At 41.4% G+C, this 19,720-nt stretch overlaps 1 protein-coding gene across 4 annotated transcripts in view; it reads right to left on the bottom strand.

Annotated features, from left to right (window-relative positions):
• The window catches only part of SBF1 (SET binding factor 1), a 107,604-nt gene that overhangs the window by 23,619 nt on the left and 64,265 nt on the right, over positions 1 to 19,720 (bottom strand). For 2 of the 4 annotated variants that reach the window (XM_066592209.1, XM_066592208.1), the window contains exons 15-28: positions 19,474 to 19,586; positions 17,581 to 17,730; positions 16,516 to 16,584; positions 16,253 to 16,408; positions 14,617 to 14,873; positions 14,346 to 14,518; positions 12,700 to 12,773; positions 11,117 to 11,312; positions 9,642 to 9,769; positions 7,391 to 7,566; positions 6,106 to 6,180; positions 4,029 to 4,168; positions 2,140 to 2,344; positions 1,860 to 2,056 (exon numbers count right to left, since the gene is read on the bottom strand). In XM_066592209.1, coding sequence (XP_066448306.1) covers positions 1,860 to 2,056; positions 2,140 to 2,344; positions 4,029 to 4,168; positions 6,106 to 6,180; positions 7,391 to 7,566; positions 9,642 to 9,769; positions 11,117 to 11,312; positions 12,700 to 12,773; positions 14,346 to 14,518; positions 14,617 to 14,873; positions 16,253 to 16,408; positions 16,516 to 16,584; positions 17,581 to 17,730; positions 19,474 to 19,586 — 2,109 coding nt within the window. The remainder of the gene's footprint in view (positions 1 to 1,859; positions 2,057 to 2,139; positions 2,345 to 4,028; positions 4,169 to 6,105; positions 6,181 to 7,390; positions 7,567 to 9,641; positions 9,770 to 11,116; positions 11,313 to 12,699; positions 12,774 to 14,345; positions 14,519 to 14,616; positions 14,874 to 16,252; positions 16,409 to 16,515; positions 16,585 to 17,580; positions 17,731 to 19,473; positions 19,587 to 19,720) is intronic. The other 2 variants (XM_066592211.1, XM_066592210.1) reach the window with 1 other exon arrangement.

The raw sequence follows: 19,720 nt of genomic DNA on the forward strand, positions 1-19,720 counted from the left end.
GTTATGAGCATAAAAGACACCTGTCCACAACCTCAAGCAGTCACACTCCAAACTCCACTATGGTGAAGACCAAAGAGCTGTCAAAGGACACCAGAAACAAAATTGTAGTCCTGCGCCAGACTGGGAAGACTGAATCTGCAATAGGCAAGCAGCTTGGTGTGAAGAAATCAACTGTGGGAGCAATAAATAGAGATGGAAGAGATACAAGACCACTAATAATCTCCCTCGATCTGGGGCTCCACAGAAGATCTCACCCCGTGGGGTCAAAATGATTACAAGAACCCTGAGCAAAAATCCCAGAACCACACGGGGAACCTAGTGAATGACCTGCAGAGAGCTGGGACAAACGTAACAAAGGGTACCATCAGTAACACACTACACCGCCAGGGACTCAGATCCTGCAGTGCCAGACGTGTCCCCCTGCTTAAGCCATTACATGTCCGGGGCCAACTGAAGATTGCTAGAGAGCATTTGGATGATCCAGAAGAGTATTGGGAGAATGCCATATGGTCAGATGAAACCAAAGTAGAACTGTTTGGCAGAAACACAACTCGCCGTGTTTGGAGGAAAAAGAATGCTGAGTTGCATCCAAAGAACACCATACCTACTGTGAAGCATGGGGGTGCCAACATCATGCTGTGGGGCTGTTTCTCTGCAAAGGGACCAGGACAACTGATCCGTATACATGAAAGAATGAATGGGGCCATGTATCGTGAGATTTTGAGTGCAAACCTCCTTCCATCAGCAAGGGCACTGAAGATGCTGGGCTGGGTCTTTCAGCATGGCAATGATCCCAAGCACACTGCCAGGGCTACGAAGGAGTGGCTTCGTAAGAAGTATTTCAAGTTCCTGGAGTGGCTTAGCCAGTTTCCAGATCTGAACCCTATAGAAAAACTTTGGAGGGAGTTAAAAGTCCATGTTGCCCAGCGACAGCCCCAAAACATCACTGCTCTTAAGGAGATCTGCATGGGGGAACGGGCCAACATACCAACAACAGTGTGTGCCAACCTTGTGAGGACTTACAGAAAACGTTTGACCTCTGTCATTGCCAATAAAGAATATATAACAAAGTATTGAGATGAACTTTTGTTATTGACCAAATACTTATTTTCAAACCATAATTTGCAAATAAATTCGTTAAAAATCAGACAATGTGATTTTCTGGATGTGTTTTCTCATGTTGTCTCTCATAGTTGAGGTCTACCTATGATGTCAATTACAGGCCTCTCATCTTTTTAAGTGGGAGAACTTGTACAATTGGTATCTGACTAAATACTTTTTCCCCCACTGTACATGATGTTCTAGTGAGCTTTCAGACCTACTCAGGGTTCTTCCTCAGGCTTAATAGAACAGATCTAAAGACGTATTTATATAAAAACATATGCAGATGATCACAGGGGAGGGCACAAACAGGGTGTGCTTAATTTGCGCTTGAAACAAATTCCAGAACAGGATAAGGGGGCACAGACATAATGTGATTAATAGCACTTAGATAAATACCAGAGAGAGAGAAGCATAACAGTAAATACTTAATTAGTCCAGTGACAAAGTTTTTAAATGATTTTATATAAATACGTTCTTAGATCTGTTTCATTACGCTTGAGGAAGAACCCTGAGTAGGTTTGAAGCTCGCTATAACATCCTGTCTTTTTGTTGGCCATTAAAAGGTATCATATCTACAAGATGACTTGGTTTCTCCTCCTGAAAACCATCACATTTTGCTCTACTGGTTAACACTGTACCAAACATTTTTGATAAGACTGTAAACTGCTTTATGTCAACAGTCACAGATATCCCAGCCGTCATACAGCAAAGAGGTTTCCTTACACAAAGCCTATATTAACAGAGGGGCCACTAACCTGTGCCAGCTGTGTTAGGAGATTTAAAGAGTCCCACCACACCTTTACCATGAAGTCCACCTGACCGCAACAACACAGCTTTGGTACGCGGGCTGCGCCAACACACGACAGGAAATCTATTCTGTCTATAGCAGCGAGAGATCTTCTGTAAAGTGTTGTCCTGAATGGTCTGAGGAACGATCAGCAGCCCTGGATAGCTGTAGAAGAAGCACAGCCAGGAAGAAAATCACTATTTTTGCTGAACAAAATAACCTCTAAACACTACAAAACTAGTACTCACCTATTACAGACGGCATACATGCGGTTCACTGTCGAGATCCGAAAAGGTTCATTTTTAGCACGGGTCAGGCTATTACTCAGAGTACCAAGACCCATTCTTTGGTAGTCACGGCAACATGCTCGCTCTGCCATATTGCCTCCGGCCTGCTTGTCAGGGGCCTTTAAAGTAGAGATGGTCAATGTGCTTCTGTCCAGATCTTCAGACACTGCAAGGTTACAATGAGAATTGACTTCATTAACCCCATAAAGATGTGGCTTTTTTTTTTCTCCTCTTCATTCTCAGTTTTTTTTTTGTTTTTTTTTACCCGCCTTCAGAAATATCATAATTCTTATTTATCAACATACAGTATTAGTTTGCGGGCTTGTTTTTTGCAGGAAAAGTAGCATTTTTAAATGGTAGTATTTAATGTCCCATATAATGTACTAAAAAAACCTTGAAAAAAAATCTAAGTGGAGTGAAATGGAAAAAAAAAAATTCCATTTTGCCATCTGCAAGGGATTCTTGTTTCTATGGCGTACAGACTGTAGCAAAAGAAACAAAACTTTATTCCATAGGTCTGTACGATTACGCCGATACCAACGAGTGCTGGATACAATTTCCATTTCAGTCACCACTTCCGTAATGCTGTGAATTATGTCATTTACTACCCAGAGGCAGTGTCTAATAGGCTAGGTTACATGGCAACCACAAAGCCTTTATGAGGCCTCTGACCGCTTGATGCTGTCAAGTTGCAGGGAGCTCCTTCCATCTGTAAACTGCAGTCAGCATTGACCATGGCATATAAGAGGTTAAACAGCTGGAACTGGAGGTTTCTACAATCCTGACCATCAGAGCAGGCGCTCAGCCGTCAGACTGCCGAGCCCCTGTCCATACTGGCACAGGATTCCTATGCCAGGCTAAACATGCTGCAAAGAGAAAAGGGGAGGAGCATGTTTAGAATCCCTTATGACTGCTATAGAAAGGTATTGACAGTCACTCAGAGGTTAAGAACAAATTACAAACAGTTATAAAATAATTTGAAAATCCTTTGTTTAGCAAGACAATGGGAGATAAATATATAGGTAAACAAGACACGGAATATAGAAGAACACGTATTTACATGCTGTAAATACATAGAAAATTATGACATATGGCTATTTAATAGCAAAACCAATGGCAGATCTATCAATAGACCTGTTCTTCAGACGCACTGAAGACGAGGTCTGTACACCATTTACTGTATATACTCGAGTATAAGCCTAGTTTTTCAGCACATTTTTTTGTGCTGAAAAAGACCCCCTTGGCTTATACTCGAGTCAGGGAAGGCTTTAAAAAAAACCTCCATACTCGCCTCCCAGACGGTGTCTGTGTCTCCGGTGGCGATGCAGCAGGCTGCTTGAATTCTCTCCGCTGTCATCCCCGCCGCCCTCTTTGCTTGGCTCTGTCATCCCCCGCTGTCAGAGCTGTGTAAGGAGGAGCTGTGATTGGATCCAGTGCCGGCCAATCCAGCTGCTTTAGAATTCTCCCTGCTCGGCTTTCAAATTCCCTGCTGTCAGTGCTGTGTAAGTAAGTGCTGTGATTGGATCGAGCGCCAGCTGTGATTGGCTGGTGCTCAATCCAATCACAGAACTTACTTACACAGCACTGACAGAGCCAAGCACAAAGGATGGTGGGGGATTACAGCAGGGAGAATTCAAGCAGCTTGTTGCACAGACACAGACGTCAGCTGGGAGGTGAGTATGAAGGTTTTTTTTTACCTAGTATATACTCGAGTTAATAAGTTTTCCCAGTTTTTTGTGGGGAAACTTATTGTCTCGGCTTATACTCGGGTCGGCTAATACTGGAGTGTATACGGTATATCATGTGCCGGTCCTGAAGTTTTCTGTCTCTATACAGGATGCAACACCCACCTGAAATGTCATCACCCTGCGTTTCCAGAGAATTCTGACTCCCTCGGAGATCCCAGGATGGGGGGCTATATTTCCTGCGTGTCACATATTGTCGGCCTATTGTCTTCTTCGCATTCTTCACAAGATTTTTAGAGATGGTCCTTTGAGGAATAAGTTGCATATGCCATGAGACAGAAATTATAGATGAAAAGTACAAAATCAACTCGTATTTTTGCACATTTCATAGAGTAATGTATGAAATTCACCTGTAATAGAAAGCAAGCAGTAACACATGACCGCATGAGCCCGATTTTATGCTCTAGTACAAATACCAACATATTCATATAACAGAAATGTCAGTGCGTAATACAGGAATGAAAAACTATTTATACAAGCACATAGATCTTCAGCTGCAAGATAAGGAGGGTCCACCACAAAGCATAACAAACTTTAGGAGAAGAAAAGAGAAAACCACAGAGGAACCAAATGGCATACAGAAACAAATCTGCAATCAGATTTCAATTAAGAAATCAGCATGGCAGCCTTTGTGCTAGCATTAATGCAATCTACTGGAGCTGCATTTTATTTTTGTAATTAGGAGACACAATTTCCAAGCCATCTTCCTACACCAGTTTCATGGGATCTAGGAACTTAAAATCCCTGCAGAGCTCTGTTCATTAGACCTCAGATGTTCTAGCTGATGCTGCAGCGAGCACAGGTTTTTGTATTCCCATACATGGCATGGTTGCCATGTACATGTCCAAAAATGTCTAGTACAAAAAGACATACTTCACACTAGATGAGAGAGGAGATGGATATATGTATATTGTATTCTATATATCTAAAAAATCTTACTTACCTAAGTCTTTAAAAACAAACAAAAAACTAGATTAGCTTCCGCTGAAAGTTTAGACTGTATACAGGAGCCTTTTTTCCATAGAGACTAAGCAAACTACTCTTCAGAAGTGCACCAACCATGGCACCCGTCCTTGAGTGCAGGGGGCAGCATTCCCTCAGACAATACAGTTCATTCCTCCACTTTCCTTTTTTTACCGTAGGCATCATGATGGCTACAACCACCACTGACCGATTGTCCAACTGTAAGGGTCTTTCAGATGTTTTTCCTTTGACCAGATGCAATCCTCTTTTCGATCAAACAAAGTGTGATGCGTTTGGGGCTTTAATTGGTTTTCAATAAAATTAAGGGCTGTTATCCACAGGCATATGCATAAAACGATGTGGGCTTACCCACAGAGTTTTATTGGTTTAGTAAACATTGGTTCTGCCAGCAGGGACTGCGTATGACTGCAAGGGCCCTGCGCACGGCCGCTTATTACATGCACAGTTTGACGTTTGTAAAAAATGTTTAAATTCCCCGCTCTGTTTCATAGTGGGTATGCATATAAAAATGCTGCCCATATGCAATGTATTGTGTATGGACAGCGTATCATACACAGCTCATACAAATGTATAGGGCTCACGCTGCGTGGTATGCAGAGAAATAGAGCATGCTGTGATTTATTTCTCGTGTGTATTGATACATAGTGCCCACATGCATCAAAGAAAGTCCATTGACTTTCATTGACTCCATTCACTATGTTTTACGCAGCAGTGCAACACAGGTGTATTATGTGGTAAAAATACGGTGGTGGACATGAGCCCTAACTCTACATGTACTCGTGTTTGTGAGTCTGTGTTGAGAAGATTGAATGGTAAGTATCACTAGTAACAGATTAGATAAATTATGGGTGAAGTCTTCTGGTGATCGCTGGTGCATCACGCATAAGGGCAGGAAATTGTAAATTCAATATATGGACCCTAGATAGTAAATGACTACTACAGAACTGTTAAACATTCTATTAAAATAATCTGTCCCTTTTCCATGAGATCTGCTAGCAATCTAGTGTGCATGGAGGCAGCTGACAATCCCCCAACATCAGCTGTCAAGTAAGACAGACATTTCTGATTTTGCACACCATTAAGTATTTATAGTGTTTTTGATGCCAGTGTAAAACTAGGGAGCAGGAAGGCAGGAAGCAGCTAAACACCCAGGAAACCCTGAAACCATGACCAGCTGGGCACAAACGGTGGGTCTTACGTTTCTGAATGGAAGCTGTCAAGAGATAAACCCAGTGCCAGGGGGCCTTGAAACACGTCACTGACATGGAGGGGACTACAGAGAAAGATAGGGGATCACTAGATAAATGGGAGCTAATACAAAAGAGGATTACACTGCAAGTATGACAAACATACACATACTGAATTATTTCATAGGGAAAGACAGGTAAAGCAAAACAAAAAGTAATTCCACCAAGAAAATAAGGGACACAGTGAAGGTAAAAGGGTATTAGCAAATAATGCACCTATAATGGGGTCAGTCAATTCGAATGCTACAAAAAAGGTTCCCTTTTCTTTTACCAAAAGGTACCGGTTACAAATAGCCAAGAGCTATAAAAAAAGACCGTCAGGTAAAGTTAAATGTCCTCAACAGATGGAAATGTGTCAAACACTGTGCAAGGACAATGGAGTTGTTTTTCTAGTTCTGTCAAATGTTACCCAGGTAATAAAACTTCTGTGAGTTATTACTTACAAAGCTGGTCAACACTAAAGGACTACTTCTTTTACGATCATTTTAGTATAACCATTGCCATTCTATAAATTGATTAGATGTTCAAAAGATCCATGATAAAAGTTTTAACAGCAATAAAAAAAAAGTTATGTAATGGCGCTGCCTTTGTTACTTGTGCCACTAAATGTATACGACCTTGTTTCAGAGTGCAGTCTAAAGGCTCATTTACATACATGGTTCTAGCGATTATTTTGCATAAAGTACAAAAACGGGCACTAATGCCCATTAGCACTTTATCAACTTCATTGGCATGTAAATGAGCCTCCAGCAGCTGTTTGCAAATCCTAGCATGTCCTCTGGACTTTGCACTCTGCTGCATTATCTTCGCATAGGCTGCCAGGGGCTATTAGCTAAATACAATGTAATCAGCTGCTCCCGTGAAGAACACAGTGTGCGGTAGCTGCTAACTCTCTCTGGCTGAACAATGGATTTTATGCTCACCTAAAACTCATCGTTAAGCTGAAGAGTGGAAGATGGAAGTGTTTACATGCAACGATTATTGCTCAAAAGCCACTGTTTGAACGAATTTTGAACGATAATTGTTACGTGTAAATGGGGCTTAACAGTAAGTTACAAACCCAAAAGCATTTCTACATGGGATCCAAAAGTGCAGAATCGAATGGAGGTGTAAATATTATATCCATTCTCTAAACTTTGTGTAAAATCTCTTTTCATAAAGATTTATATATAGAAGGAAATTGTGTACTTGATGCACAGGAAACATAGCTTTTTAGCTAGAAATAATCTTACTCACTTGATGGAGGGATTCTTGTCCTTGGTTCTAGGTTGAGCAGTATGTTGTAGGGAGAGACCAACACTGAATGGAAAAGTCCCAAGCACATCTTGTGGGTACCTCAGCTTGTGCAACTGCTTGCGAAAACCTTCAGAGACCTCAGAAGGGACTTCCTCATCAAATGCCACTCGCAACAGCTAAAATAATAATATATAAGTGATATGTAGCAATATGCATAATATAAAAGAACTGCAGTAGTCTTCTAGATCAGACAGGCTTTCCTTCAGCAACATACAAAAGAATAGTACAGAAAGAGGAAAATTATGTAGGTTTATTTATATATACATATACATATGTAACCTTGCTGGCAAAAGGGGTTCTAACTTCAAAGAATAAAAAAAAAAAAAAAAAAAGAAAAGCGTCTATGATGAGATGCAACACCCATCAGGGAATCTGCTAGAAGGCAAAGCACTGAGGTGCAGCTCACAAATCTAAGATGACCATGTGCAATTTCAAGCACCCACTAGAATGGCGTTTGAACTGGGAAGCAGTGGAGTGATGAATAATAGGTCACCACGATGGATGAATCTTACAAATCCATCAAGTCTTACCAACAGTATGGGGGAGCAACAGGAGTGACACCTTGTAGAAAGGCTAACTTCGAGGCCAGAGGATGTTTAAGAATGGACAACATTAATACCTGACATTTCAGGGAGCTAAGGCACAGTCCCCTATCCAAGCCTTCTCGTAGGAAAGGAAGAAAGCAGGATGGCGAAAAACAAGATGGAAGTCGCGTTGTTGGCACCAGAGGAATAACGTCTTCCAGAGACGATTATAAACCCATAAAGAGGAGAGTTTCCTGGCCTTAACCATCATAATTTGAATGACAGGTTTGTCAAAACCACTGACGCTGAGACTGCGACTTCAACCACTAGGCTATTAAACAGAATATGGACAAACTCTGGTGGAAGAGGGGTCCCTGTAAGAGAAGATCTTATCAAAGAGGAAGGAGCCACAGAGTGTCGATGAGCAAGTCAACAAGGCCCATGTACCATGCACAACAAGGCCAGTTTGGCGCACTGAGAATCACTGGTAGGTCCACAATCTTGACCTTCTTGAGAAGTCGAAGTATGAAAGGAAAGGGAGAGAGGATGTACAGGAACAGGAATTTAGGCCACGAAATTACTAGGTCTCCACTGCTCAAGATTGACAGTCTTGGGTTCTGGACACACAGAGGACGTTTGTGGTTGAATCTGGCATCAAGGCAAAAAATAGGAGGGGAACTTGCCGCCAGGCAGAAAGTTACCCAGTTCTGGGATGGTGTGCACACAGTGCTGTGATGCCGATGATAAGGAGCGGATGGGCCATTATATGCTCCCCGCCCAAGAACAGTGGACCAATTCCCTCCTCCCAGAGCAACAACAAGCAAAGAGGAAAAAGGAAAAGAGTGATGAGGGGGGAGGGGTCCATGCCACCAGAGGTATGCACAGGGAAAGAGAAGGGGCATGGTGGTAAGAGAGACGGAGGGAGGCGCACGAGGAGGACAGGAGAGACGGTGAGAGGAGGATACTTACCCTGGTGGAGAGAATGTTTACCTTTCCACTGAAAAAAGTGCAGCTCCCAGTTTCCAGCAGTGTATCCCCCAGTGCTCGCCTGCCTTTGAGGGAGGGAGTGCTCAAATGTGGGGTCACAAAAGCTGGCAGGTCAGACTAACATTGACCATGCCTCCTTGTCTTATGAGGGTCAGGCTATGAACAAAGAAGTTAAATCTGGTCTGTTCGCCCTCCTCAGTAGGGAACACAGGGAGAGTCTAGTGCCAACCCTGAAGTCCTATAGTCAGGAAAGCCGAAGACTAATGAAGGAAGAGGTCTGCCTCCTACGGACACTAAGCTAAAAACCGGCTACCTTGGTGCCTGCAGAAGGGTTATAGCTGCTAGAATGAGCCAAGAGTTTCTTTGCTTAATGTCTGCCCCTAGTGGCAGTAGCTATACTCCTGGTCCTAGTCTATTCCAATGCAACGGATAAGAAATTGTATACATTTATCATGAAATAATACAATTATCCTACCAATTCTATGGGTCAAGCATTGTGCAGTTGAATCAGAAGTAACTGCACTGTCCTATGACGGATAGGGTTCTATTACATGAGTTTCCACTACTAATACTTGACATTTACTGATAATTACCAGACTAAAGCTTAAGGATAGAATGCTAGCGGTGGCCGCTGCTGCTCGTGTAATGGCACCGCAGGAACAAAAAATTTAAACACTCACCTGGAAAGTACATGAACGTAGCTGAAGTCCTTCTTGAACATATTGGTCCAGATGAGCTGGCACGCTAATTTTCTTCTCCTTTGTCAGAGATGCAACAGGGAAGGACCGCACTACAGTTTGCTCAGCCACTGCAAAAAAAAAAAAAAAGCTAACAGATTAGTCCCATTTCCAGTACACAGAAATTTGTAACCTTTTCTATTTACTTACTGCGAGTCAAGACGTATATATGATGAAACTGAGAATTTCAGTAATGTAACACTGATTACCTCTACCCTTAGGCTAGGTTAGCAATACCACATTGGTGGCAGTCTAACACCCAGCACCCTCACTGATCAGCTGATATGCAATTCTCATGAGAAGCAGCACATCTCTGTACAGTGTGTGCAGGGTGCCTGATATTGCACCTCTCTCCCATTGAAGTAAATGGAAGAGCGCGTCGGTTCGGTCTCCCACTAATATGATATTAATAACCTATCCCAAGAATGGGTTGTCAATATTAGAATACTGGAAAACCCCTTTTAAAAATGTATAACATTAGACTTAAACAATCATTTTTTTAATTCACAGAGCAGGCCATTATAAGCAAAATACGTATTTAAAAATCAGCCTATTCTGTATATTTTTTAGTAAAAAAAAAAAAGCCCCTTGAGTCGCTACTCCTATCCATATTCAGCTATGCAGCTGAGAAGCAATGCTAAGTAAAATCTATCTTTATAGCTGAATAGCGGTATCGAATATGGGGAGCGTCTGCTCTTCACTGTCCCTGCACTGTCATCTGTAGTGCAGGCAGTGTACATGTATTTAGTAAATAATTGCTTATTAATAACCGCAGTAATAACGGATTAATACTACTGCTGCCTGGCTGTGGGCACTGTGTAAGGTAAAGCCATATGCAGCACAGCACAGAATCTCCATACACAGTGGTAAAGTATCAACATCTGCTCTGGAAAATAGCTACATTTGACATACATCAGTAGTAGCAATTATTATTTAAACTAGAATATGAATGCAGTGTCTGCATTTATAGATGATAACGCAGGCACAGTGAAGAGCAGAGGTCCTCCGTATTCACTAACCCTATTCAGCTCTGTGGCTTCACTTAAGATGGATTTTGCCTATAAATGCTGATAAGCTGCAAAGCCAAATAGGGGCAGAAGTTCAAAGGGCTTTTTCTACCTAAAAAAATGTATAGAATAGGCTGGTTAAACGTGTTGCAAAAATGCTTGGAATGCTTGCTTTACTTGTATAGAACCAACATATTCCGCAGTGTCTATATAAATTTTACACGGAATGTACCAAATCACTACACTTCTAAATAGTGAAAAACTGCAGGCTACACTTGTTAAAATGTGCATTGAAAAATGTATTAGAATGAATTCAAAATATGCAATATTTAAATACAGGTTATACAACTTCAAATGGGACTGTGAAAGCGACAGAAAAACTAATTATGTTGCTACATTCATAAACCTCACCTAACGGGTCCACTGGAGTACCCTTGAAGATGCAACGATAAGAGGTGAGAAACAGCGCCCCTTCAGCAGGAAGTAGGGGTGGCCCTCCAAGACTACCACCTGTGGCTTCCTCCCGTCCATCTGGTAGAAGATACACTCGAAGTCCTTCCATTACCAATTCCTCACCTACTAACAATGTTGGTCGCAACAATTTTGGCTATGAAAGATAAAAAACCAAGGTGACATGTAAGGAAGTGTAACCTTTAAGAGAGGAAAAAAAACGATTCAACTTTTAAATGCCCCACCACTCCGGTCCTGGAAACTCCAGCAGTGGTCCCATGCAGTTCATCGTTCATGTAACCACTGCAGCCAATTACTGACCTCTGTAGTCACCTGCTATTCATACACATGACCGCGGAGGTCAGCGATTGGCTGTAATGGTCACGTGAACAACGAACGGCACAAGACTATTGAAAGAGCTTCTGGGACCAGAGTAGCAGCACATTTAACACAAAAGAGTAATGTTTTCTCTCTTTTATACAATTATCTGCTCTGTCGCTTGACACTTTCATAAAGTAACCTATAAAAAGAATACAGAAATTATATAATTTGAAATGTGCACCTCAGAACCCAATTTATTTCCTGAAAATATGATTTCATTTTAGTTGTCATGCCATGTTCACCTTTAGGTAACTTTGTGACAAACTAGAATATATATTTTGTATGCATTAAAACATACCTTTGCACCTAAAACTCACATACAATCAGGAGGTTTACACTTAAAAACAACGCAAAAGTAATAGATGAAAATGTGTAAAGTTCATACAACTCTCAATAACGCTGAAACAGAGGTCGTTCAATATTTGGCTGTTACCCACAGATGTGTTAAAAATATACACTGCACGCTGCAAACAGCTACTAGGCTACCAAAATCTAAATTCTTCTGAGAGCACACAGCTTACCATGTATAAAAATACGACTTACAAGGACTCTGTCAGCAGTCTGCACATGCCAAACTATTGACAACACTAGTTATGGGTAGGGAGAGGAGCGTAAATGTAGTCAGAAAACAGTAATTAAAGGGGTTGTATGACAATTGACTCATCACCTATCCGTAGGATGAGTGACAAAAGTCTGATTGGTGGGGGTCCCACTGCTGAGACCCCCACCAATGCCAAGAATAGAGGTCCCATGTCCCCCCTCCTCTCCTCAATGCAACGAGAAGCAGACTGACTGGAGCGGTGGATGTGAATGCGTGGTGCGGTCAATTCAGTCTCAATGGGACTGCAAGAGATGGCCAAGCGCTTGTACACGGCTGAAATGAATAGAGCATGAATGACCTTCGCTCCATTCATTTACTATGTAACTGTGGGTGGGAGAAACGATCCCGCAGTGGGAATGAGAGGGGACGTCTGATCGATCGCTGAGCTCTGACATTGGAGGCAGCACCTGTGCTGTCCCGTAAACCAGATAGGACTGCAGCCATGGAGGACCGAGCACCAGTGCGGGACACAGCGGGAGAGGGGAGTACATCGCTATTTGTTGTGTTACTGCATAGGGAACAGGTTGTACCTGCCTTGTGTAACTGATGAATCCACACTCACCTTCTGGATCGGAGGCAGCCTCTTACTTTCTCTGTGAACGGCATCCAAGGTTTCTATGTGCATCTGAACAATGTCTACGTAAGAAGAATAGGAGGACATAGATATATCATATAGACAAGTACAGTCTCATATCATAGAACAACATGTTAATAACAAGCAGGGATAAATGTTCACTTTAAGCCAACCTCTAGGCACTACTAGATCAGTGACTTAAAACTAGATCTTAAGCATACAATTTTTTTCTCCTTTACTTCTATAGGGTATTCGAGTTGCTGTATGAAAGTTGGACACAACTGGCATAGGACAGCCCAGGGGCAATCATCAATGTGCTTTCTGACATTCAACAACACTGCACATTGCTTGTGCTATTCTCAATTGTAAAAACTGATGAGAATAGGACATGCAGCGAATTCTGTGTGTGAATGGCCAAAACAGCTAGAAAGGGTGTGTGCTATATGTAAAATACAGGATAGCACACGGCCCAAAGATACAGCTCTCTAAATGGGCCCTTACTCACATTTCCTTGCTGCAACGGGATGTTTTGTAGACATGTCTATACATTCTGCAGTTGCACCAACTAATACGCGTTTTGATGTCTTACAACTGCTGGAATCATATCTCAGTACTTCTCTAGAATATATTTCATGTTGCTATCCCTTAACTATACATGAGGGATAGTGATAGGGAAGCAGGATATCCCCTTCTCTATGTGTGCAATGTATGGGAGCTATTACCGTGGCTGCTATTCTCTACCCACCAGCTCTGGAAAACACTGAGCATTAGAGATGGAGCCTGCAGATGGAAAAACTGCAGAAAATGCCATAAATAAGTCATGTAATGGCCAGAAATAGCGGTGTTCCACGTGTACACATGGCAGCTTATTCTGAAAAGTCACTCTAGAGTGTAGGTACCCTTTAATGGATATTTGGACATCAGCGTAAAGCTATACTACATATGAAATGTCCTACTTTAGAACTAGAATAGTGACGACTTGTGTAGCTGGTTTCAAGGGATTGTTCCCTCACAGGTAAAGAATGATCAATGAGGGCATTTATTATCTGGCTTGTGCCAGACTTGTGGTGTGTATTTGGTGGATGGGCGGTCCAAAGAATGTGGCAAATGTCTTCAGAAACTTAATAACTTTATGGCAGCACAAACTTTACTAATTCAGTGTATGGTATGCTGGTCCAAGTGAATATGCCCCAATAGTTCTATAGACTGGATTGCAGCCATTCATCCATAGAAGCCAGCTTTTATTTTGGTTAGAAACACCGTTATGTACTCCAATCACGTGAGAACATGAGAGATCAGCAGTGAGCCATTCTGCTGGCAGCCCTGCGCTCTCAGATAAAACTAGCTGAAATTACGGGTAACTGACACGGTGTGCCCACACTTGTAGAACTCCTTCAAGTCTTATTTGCATCAAGCATTTATATTCAGCATTTTCAAATTTTCATACACAACCTAAAAAGTGTCTCCTAACAGACCTCAAGAATCTTTATTCTAACACTTTCTATCTGCCTCAATCAACAGTGCAAAATGCAATCCAATGCCTACGGAATCACTAAACATCACTAATAAACCTATTTAAAAAAGTGCACTTTAAATGATACATAACCTTTAGTAAAAAGGTGGGGATACTGTACCTGGGATCATTGTGTGCAGGCCTTTCAGGTGATCAGATGTAACCCCACTCTCTGTACACACTTTGTCGACAAAACGGGTGATAAATCGGACAACACAATGAGCGACATCTGAGCCTTCAGAATCTTCAAATCCACTCTCTGTGTCGGCACTTTCTGCTACGCTGCCCGCCATGCTGAATTATTCAGAGGGATTAAAAAAAAAAGCATCAGTTGATTGAATAATGTAAAAGCTGGATTACAATAGAAAGACACAAGACGTTCCATCAATAACCTGTTGGTAATGAAGCTGTTTGTTACACTTTCTGTATCTCCTAATCCAGCTCCTCCTCGCAGAAGGCGGTTTTTAGAGGTGTCCAATGGCAGAAGAAGGTAGCTCATACGATTGGCATAGTGGATAGCCTGGCTAAACACAGTGCTCTCCTCTTTCTGGATAAGTTCCAATTGTTTTTCACGTTGAAGAGTTGGCCATAGACGACATTGCTCAGATGCCAACTCCAAGGCCGATCGCTCTTCTTCATCAATTTCATCCTGGTAAAATAGATTTTTAAGTAGTATTATATAAGCATCATTTTATAGAGCAGTCACAACACTGATGTAATTACATATTTCTTGGACTGTCTAAGAAGATAGATGATTGATTGTGATCATAAAAAAAAAAGTGCTACAAATCCTGAAAATATGGAAAACGTGACAATTGGTGTGAACAGCTCCAACAGCATATCTTAATAATGGTATTTGAAAACAAATATTTCACCTCACAATAATAAAAGGCAATACCGTATATACTCAAGTATAAGCAGAGTTTTTACACACGAAAAAACGTGCTGGGAAAAAAAAACAAAAAACCCTTGGCTTATACTCGATTGAGGTAAAAAAAAACCAAACAAACAAAAAAAACCCCAGCAATACTCACCTCTCAGACGGTGTCTGTATGCCTGGCGCGATGCTCTCTCCGGCAGTGCGGCAAGCTGCTTCAGACTTCTTCCCGCCGTCAGCGCTCGGTTTTTAATTCCCCCGCCGTCAGCGCTGTGTATTTAAGTGCTGTGATTGGATCGAGCGCCCGCCAATCACAGCAGGTGCTCGATTATTCACAGCCATACAGTGATTGGTTTATCGAGCGCCGGCTATGATCGGCTGGCGCTCGATCCAATCACAGTGCTTCCTCATCTGCGCTGACAGCGGGACAATTTAAGACCAAGCCAGGGAGATGACAGCGGGGAGAAGTCTGATGCAGCTTGCCACACCGCCGGGGAGAGCATCGCGCCGGGGACACAGATGCCAGCTGAGAGGTGAGTATTGACGTTTTTTTTTTTTTAACCAAGTATATGCTCGAGTATAGCTAGGCTTATAATCGAGTCAATAAGTTTTACCAGTTTTTTGTGGTAAAACCTAATGAATCGGCTTATACTCGGGTCGCCTAATACTCAAGTGTGTACAGTATATTAATGTGACCATCTATCTCTAATGGAAAGCGGATATAGCTATAAAAAAGTATTGGTTTTTTTCCATAAACTATACTTCTGGGCTCGCAGTCTTCTAAACTTAGAAATTACATTCAAACCACCAAGATATGGCAAAATATTTAAAAAAGTGACAAAAAAATATATGCAAGATCACAAACAAGGCAAGAATAGTATAACAAAGGGTGTCAGAATATTTTAAAACCCTATTCCATATATTTGTAATGGGTGATATTATAACCCAAAGTTTTATCTATATGATCAAGTAAATAAATTAGTACATACTGTTCGTTATCAATCACGCCACTGTTCATAGAGCTACATTCATGCTACCACTATCCATGCTCTCATACATCCGCATTATTCACATATGCCACCCCAAGTCAGCTAGCCCTAATTTATGTGCCCAGAATCTCACTACAAATGGAGATCATTTCGTATAGTTACCAAGTTAGGTTCAGCTTCTTCAGAACTGACATACAAAGCCCTGATGTGGTTTTGAACATCTCCATAAAACATGGCTTCCCAGAACTGCATGTTGGTCCAGACTAGATGTTCTTGTACACAGCTGTAAGCAAACTGGGTGATGCCAGGACTTAATTTCTGGAAAGATTTTTTTTTTAGGATATAATTAGTACCATGAAAGTAACGAAGAGCTAAAAAACAAACAGAACTCTTACTGGATAATTATGGGGTAGTGAAAACCTTACCCTGCAGAACGCTGTAACCAAAGGTAATAGGGCTGCGGCTATAGAGTGCTCATCCAGAGATGTACAATCCTGAGGACGAGGAGACACAAAAAGTCAAGCCTATTACTTCTCCGGTGCTAAAGCCATTAGGTCTTTCCTTGGATGTACATTTCCTTTACTTTCCCATAATAGAATAATGTAACAGAGGATCAAGAATAGCAGGAATGCCAACTATCAGCAAAGTATTGATTTTATGTGTATAGAAACTCTGAGTGTAATAGAATATTTAATCTCATGCAGCGGATACATGGTTTCCACTCTGGCAAGGGCTATAGCATGTGTTACATTGATGTAATTGTTTAGTGTAAAAGATACTTAAAAGAGTTAGCCCCCTACATATAGATATTGAAAACATTTTTTGTTTTCTGTTTTGCACAGTTCGCTGTATTTGCAGTCTGTTGCAAAAGGTAAAATATCAAAATACACAAAAAAAATTAACTCTCAGAAGTCACTTGTCTCGACAGAAGCCATACACAGGCTGCATGGTTCAAAAGGGAATTCGTCAGCTGGAACAATCTGTTCAAATTGCAGGCATCATGTTATAGAGCAGGCGGAGCTGAGCAGAGTGATATATAGTTTTATAGGGAAAGATTCAGTATAACTTGTATTTTATTCATTTACATCTCTGAACATTCTGAGCTGAACAGTCCAATGGGCGGTCCTATCAGTGATTGACAGCTACTTGTGCATGACTGTATATACACAGGTAGCTGTCAATCACTGGTAGCTCCGCCCATTGGACTCTCCAGCTCAGAATGAGCAGAGATATAAAATTAATATAATACAAGTTATACTGTATCTTTCCCCATAAAACTATATATCACTCTGCTTTGTTCCTCCTGCTCTATAACATGCCGCCTAAAGTTTGGACTGTGTGTTCAAGCTGACAAAATTCCCTTTAAGTAATGCTTTTAGAGCTTTTACTTCAAAACCCAACAAAACAGGAGAGCAATTGGTGATTCCAATAGCTGAAAAAAGGAAACTTAAATTACGATGGAAGTAGAAAAAACCATGGTAGTAGCCCACCTGTAGGCAACAGTTCATCAGACGCACAACAAAGTCAAACTGTTGGTGATCCAAAACGGCCCGATTCTGCTGCACGTGTAGGTGGAGCTCCTGCGTTAGACACTGCCGCGCTGCTCTCCCTTTCAGCGCCCGAAGAACAGCAGGCTGAAGCTACAATAAGTCAGGAGCAATAAGATTAATTCTCTCAGTGTATAGAAATTGACACACTGAATGAGATGGCTAACGCCGCGTTCCCATGACAAGGAATCAAGCTGGTGTGGAATGTACAAACTTCATGCAGAAATAGTACACCGGCTGTTTTATACAGCAAACTAAAAAGAATTTACTTTATGACATAATAAAGCTCTTCCTCATACACAATCTCAACATTTTATTTTTGAAAATTACTTGTACCAAATTAGCTGTGTGGCACAAACTGCAGTGAAAGTTGTAGAACACAGCCTGCGGCAAATGTGCTCAAAGATTCCAAGTTTTCACTGCAAGCACCCGAAGTGAAAGGTTCTAAATGTGTGTAAGATCCATATTTCAGACACATGTAAGTTTCATTTTCTGACTTTTAAACAGTCTTAAATGCATCAAACCTATTAAGAGGCATGTGCATTTTAATAAATTGGGCAGGAATCACACCAACAAATGTCCTCTTTTAAACTGGCTTATGATATTCATGATAAATATGGTCCCGTAAATCATTATTAGGCAATTTTCCCATCATGCTTTAGCATCCTGTTAAAATATTTGTCCGATTTTTTTGGTTGTTCAAACAGATCTATAGGTTTTCAATGGGGTTTATGTCATGGTTAAAAGTGCCCATGTGCTTCAGCTTGTCAAGTTTCCATCAGGTTCCAAAAGACAGACAACTGGAGCCTCATTTCTCCCATGCAAGTCTATGGCAACAGGATGCTACAAAATAGGGAGTTCTGTTGTGGAACCATCCCTGTTATTTTTAATGTATTTTTTAACCAGGACAAAAAAGAATGCTTTAAAAGCCTGCTACTAAGTGACGTGAGCCTCATTTTGTGCCATTTAGACCCCAAATCATTTATGTAAGTGGAGACTGCATATGCTATAAATAATAACTCTAACACACTATTAAATGCTCAGATATAATCCTAGTGCATGAGGTAAAAGAAAAAAGGTCACACTCCATACAGTAAAGTTGAGATTGGACTGCAGCAAATCCCATACCATGCCCCTTCGTTTTTTCTCCCTACAGGCATCACATCCAAGTGGAGAGCTGAAGACGGGACACACAAAGTATAAGGCCGGATTCACACAGCCGAAAATCTTGCACAAATATGAACCCCAATCTTTTGAATGGAGTCATATACACTGCGATGTGGTGCGGCGAAATAAAAAAAAATTGCCTATCTTTTCTTGTTTCTTGGAACGTGTCGCCCACTGCTTCAATGGTACAGTAAAACACATCGTACGACATGCCATATGCACGCGAGTGCGATGCGAGGTTTCCCATTGAAAACAAAATCGCAGAGAATTGCTACTTTACTGAAGTGATGAGGAGTGCTTTTGCCATAAAAACGCCTCGCATCACTGTGGAAACACATGTTGGCGAGCGCGATATTGCGCTCACCCATGTAGTGGGTAGCTTCAGACTCCTCTTTTAAGCAGGCCAAGTGCAGCTGAAGAAAGTTATCAAAATCCAAAGTGGGCCTCGATGCTAGTAGAGGGCTTGTGCCTTTTTTTTCTAGTGATAGGTGAGGGTTCTCAGAACAGACATTCCCACTAATCACAACCTTTAACATGTAGATGTGATATGGGGTTTGTTTGAATGATAGCCAGACTTCAACTATATATCAACTCTGGAAAAGATTTTCACTAAACAGAGACAATGATCCCCAAGAATAAATACAGATAATGATTATCTTTTGTCATTACCTTCTTTGCCTCCAGCATTTTATTCTCGAAGATATAAGAAATACAATTCCTCACAACTTCTAACCGTCTGTTGCTGTTAGCCAGAGCGCTGCCGTTCCGTTCTACAATGGCTGCTACAAAGAGCAAAGAAAAAGATTGGTTACAAAGAATATATACTGGCAGCCCACTTGTAAATAAACGTATCCAGGGGGGTTATTGGTGCATGCCTTCGCTTCCTTGAATGCTTTTAAAAATGTAGTTACCTTCT

Source organism: Eleutherodactylus coqui, chromosome 2 (assembly GCF_035609145.1).
Source record: "Eleutherodactylus coqui strain aEleCoq1 chromosome 2, aEleCoq1.hap1, whole genome shotgun sequence".
Lineage (NCBI taxonomy): Eukaryota > Metazoa > Chordata > Amphibia > Anura > Eleutherodactylidae > Eleutherodactylus > Eleutherodactylus coqui.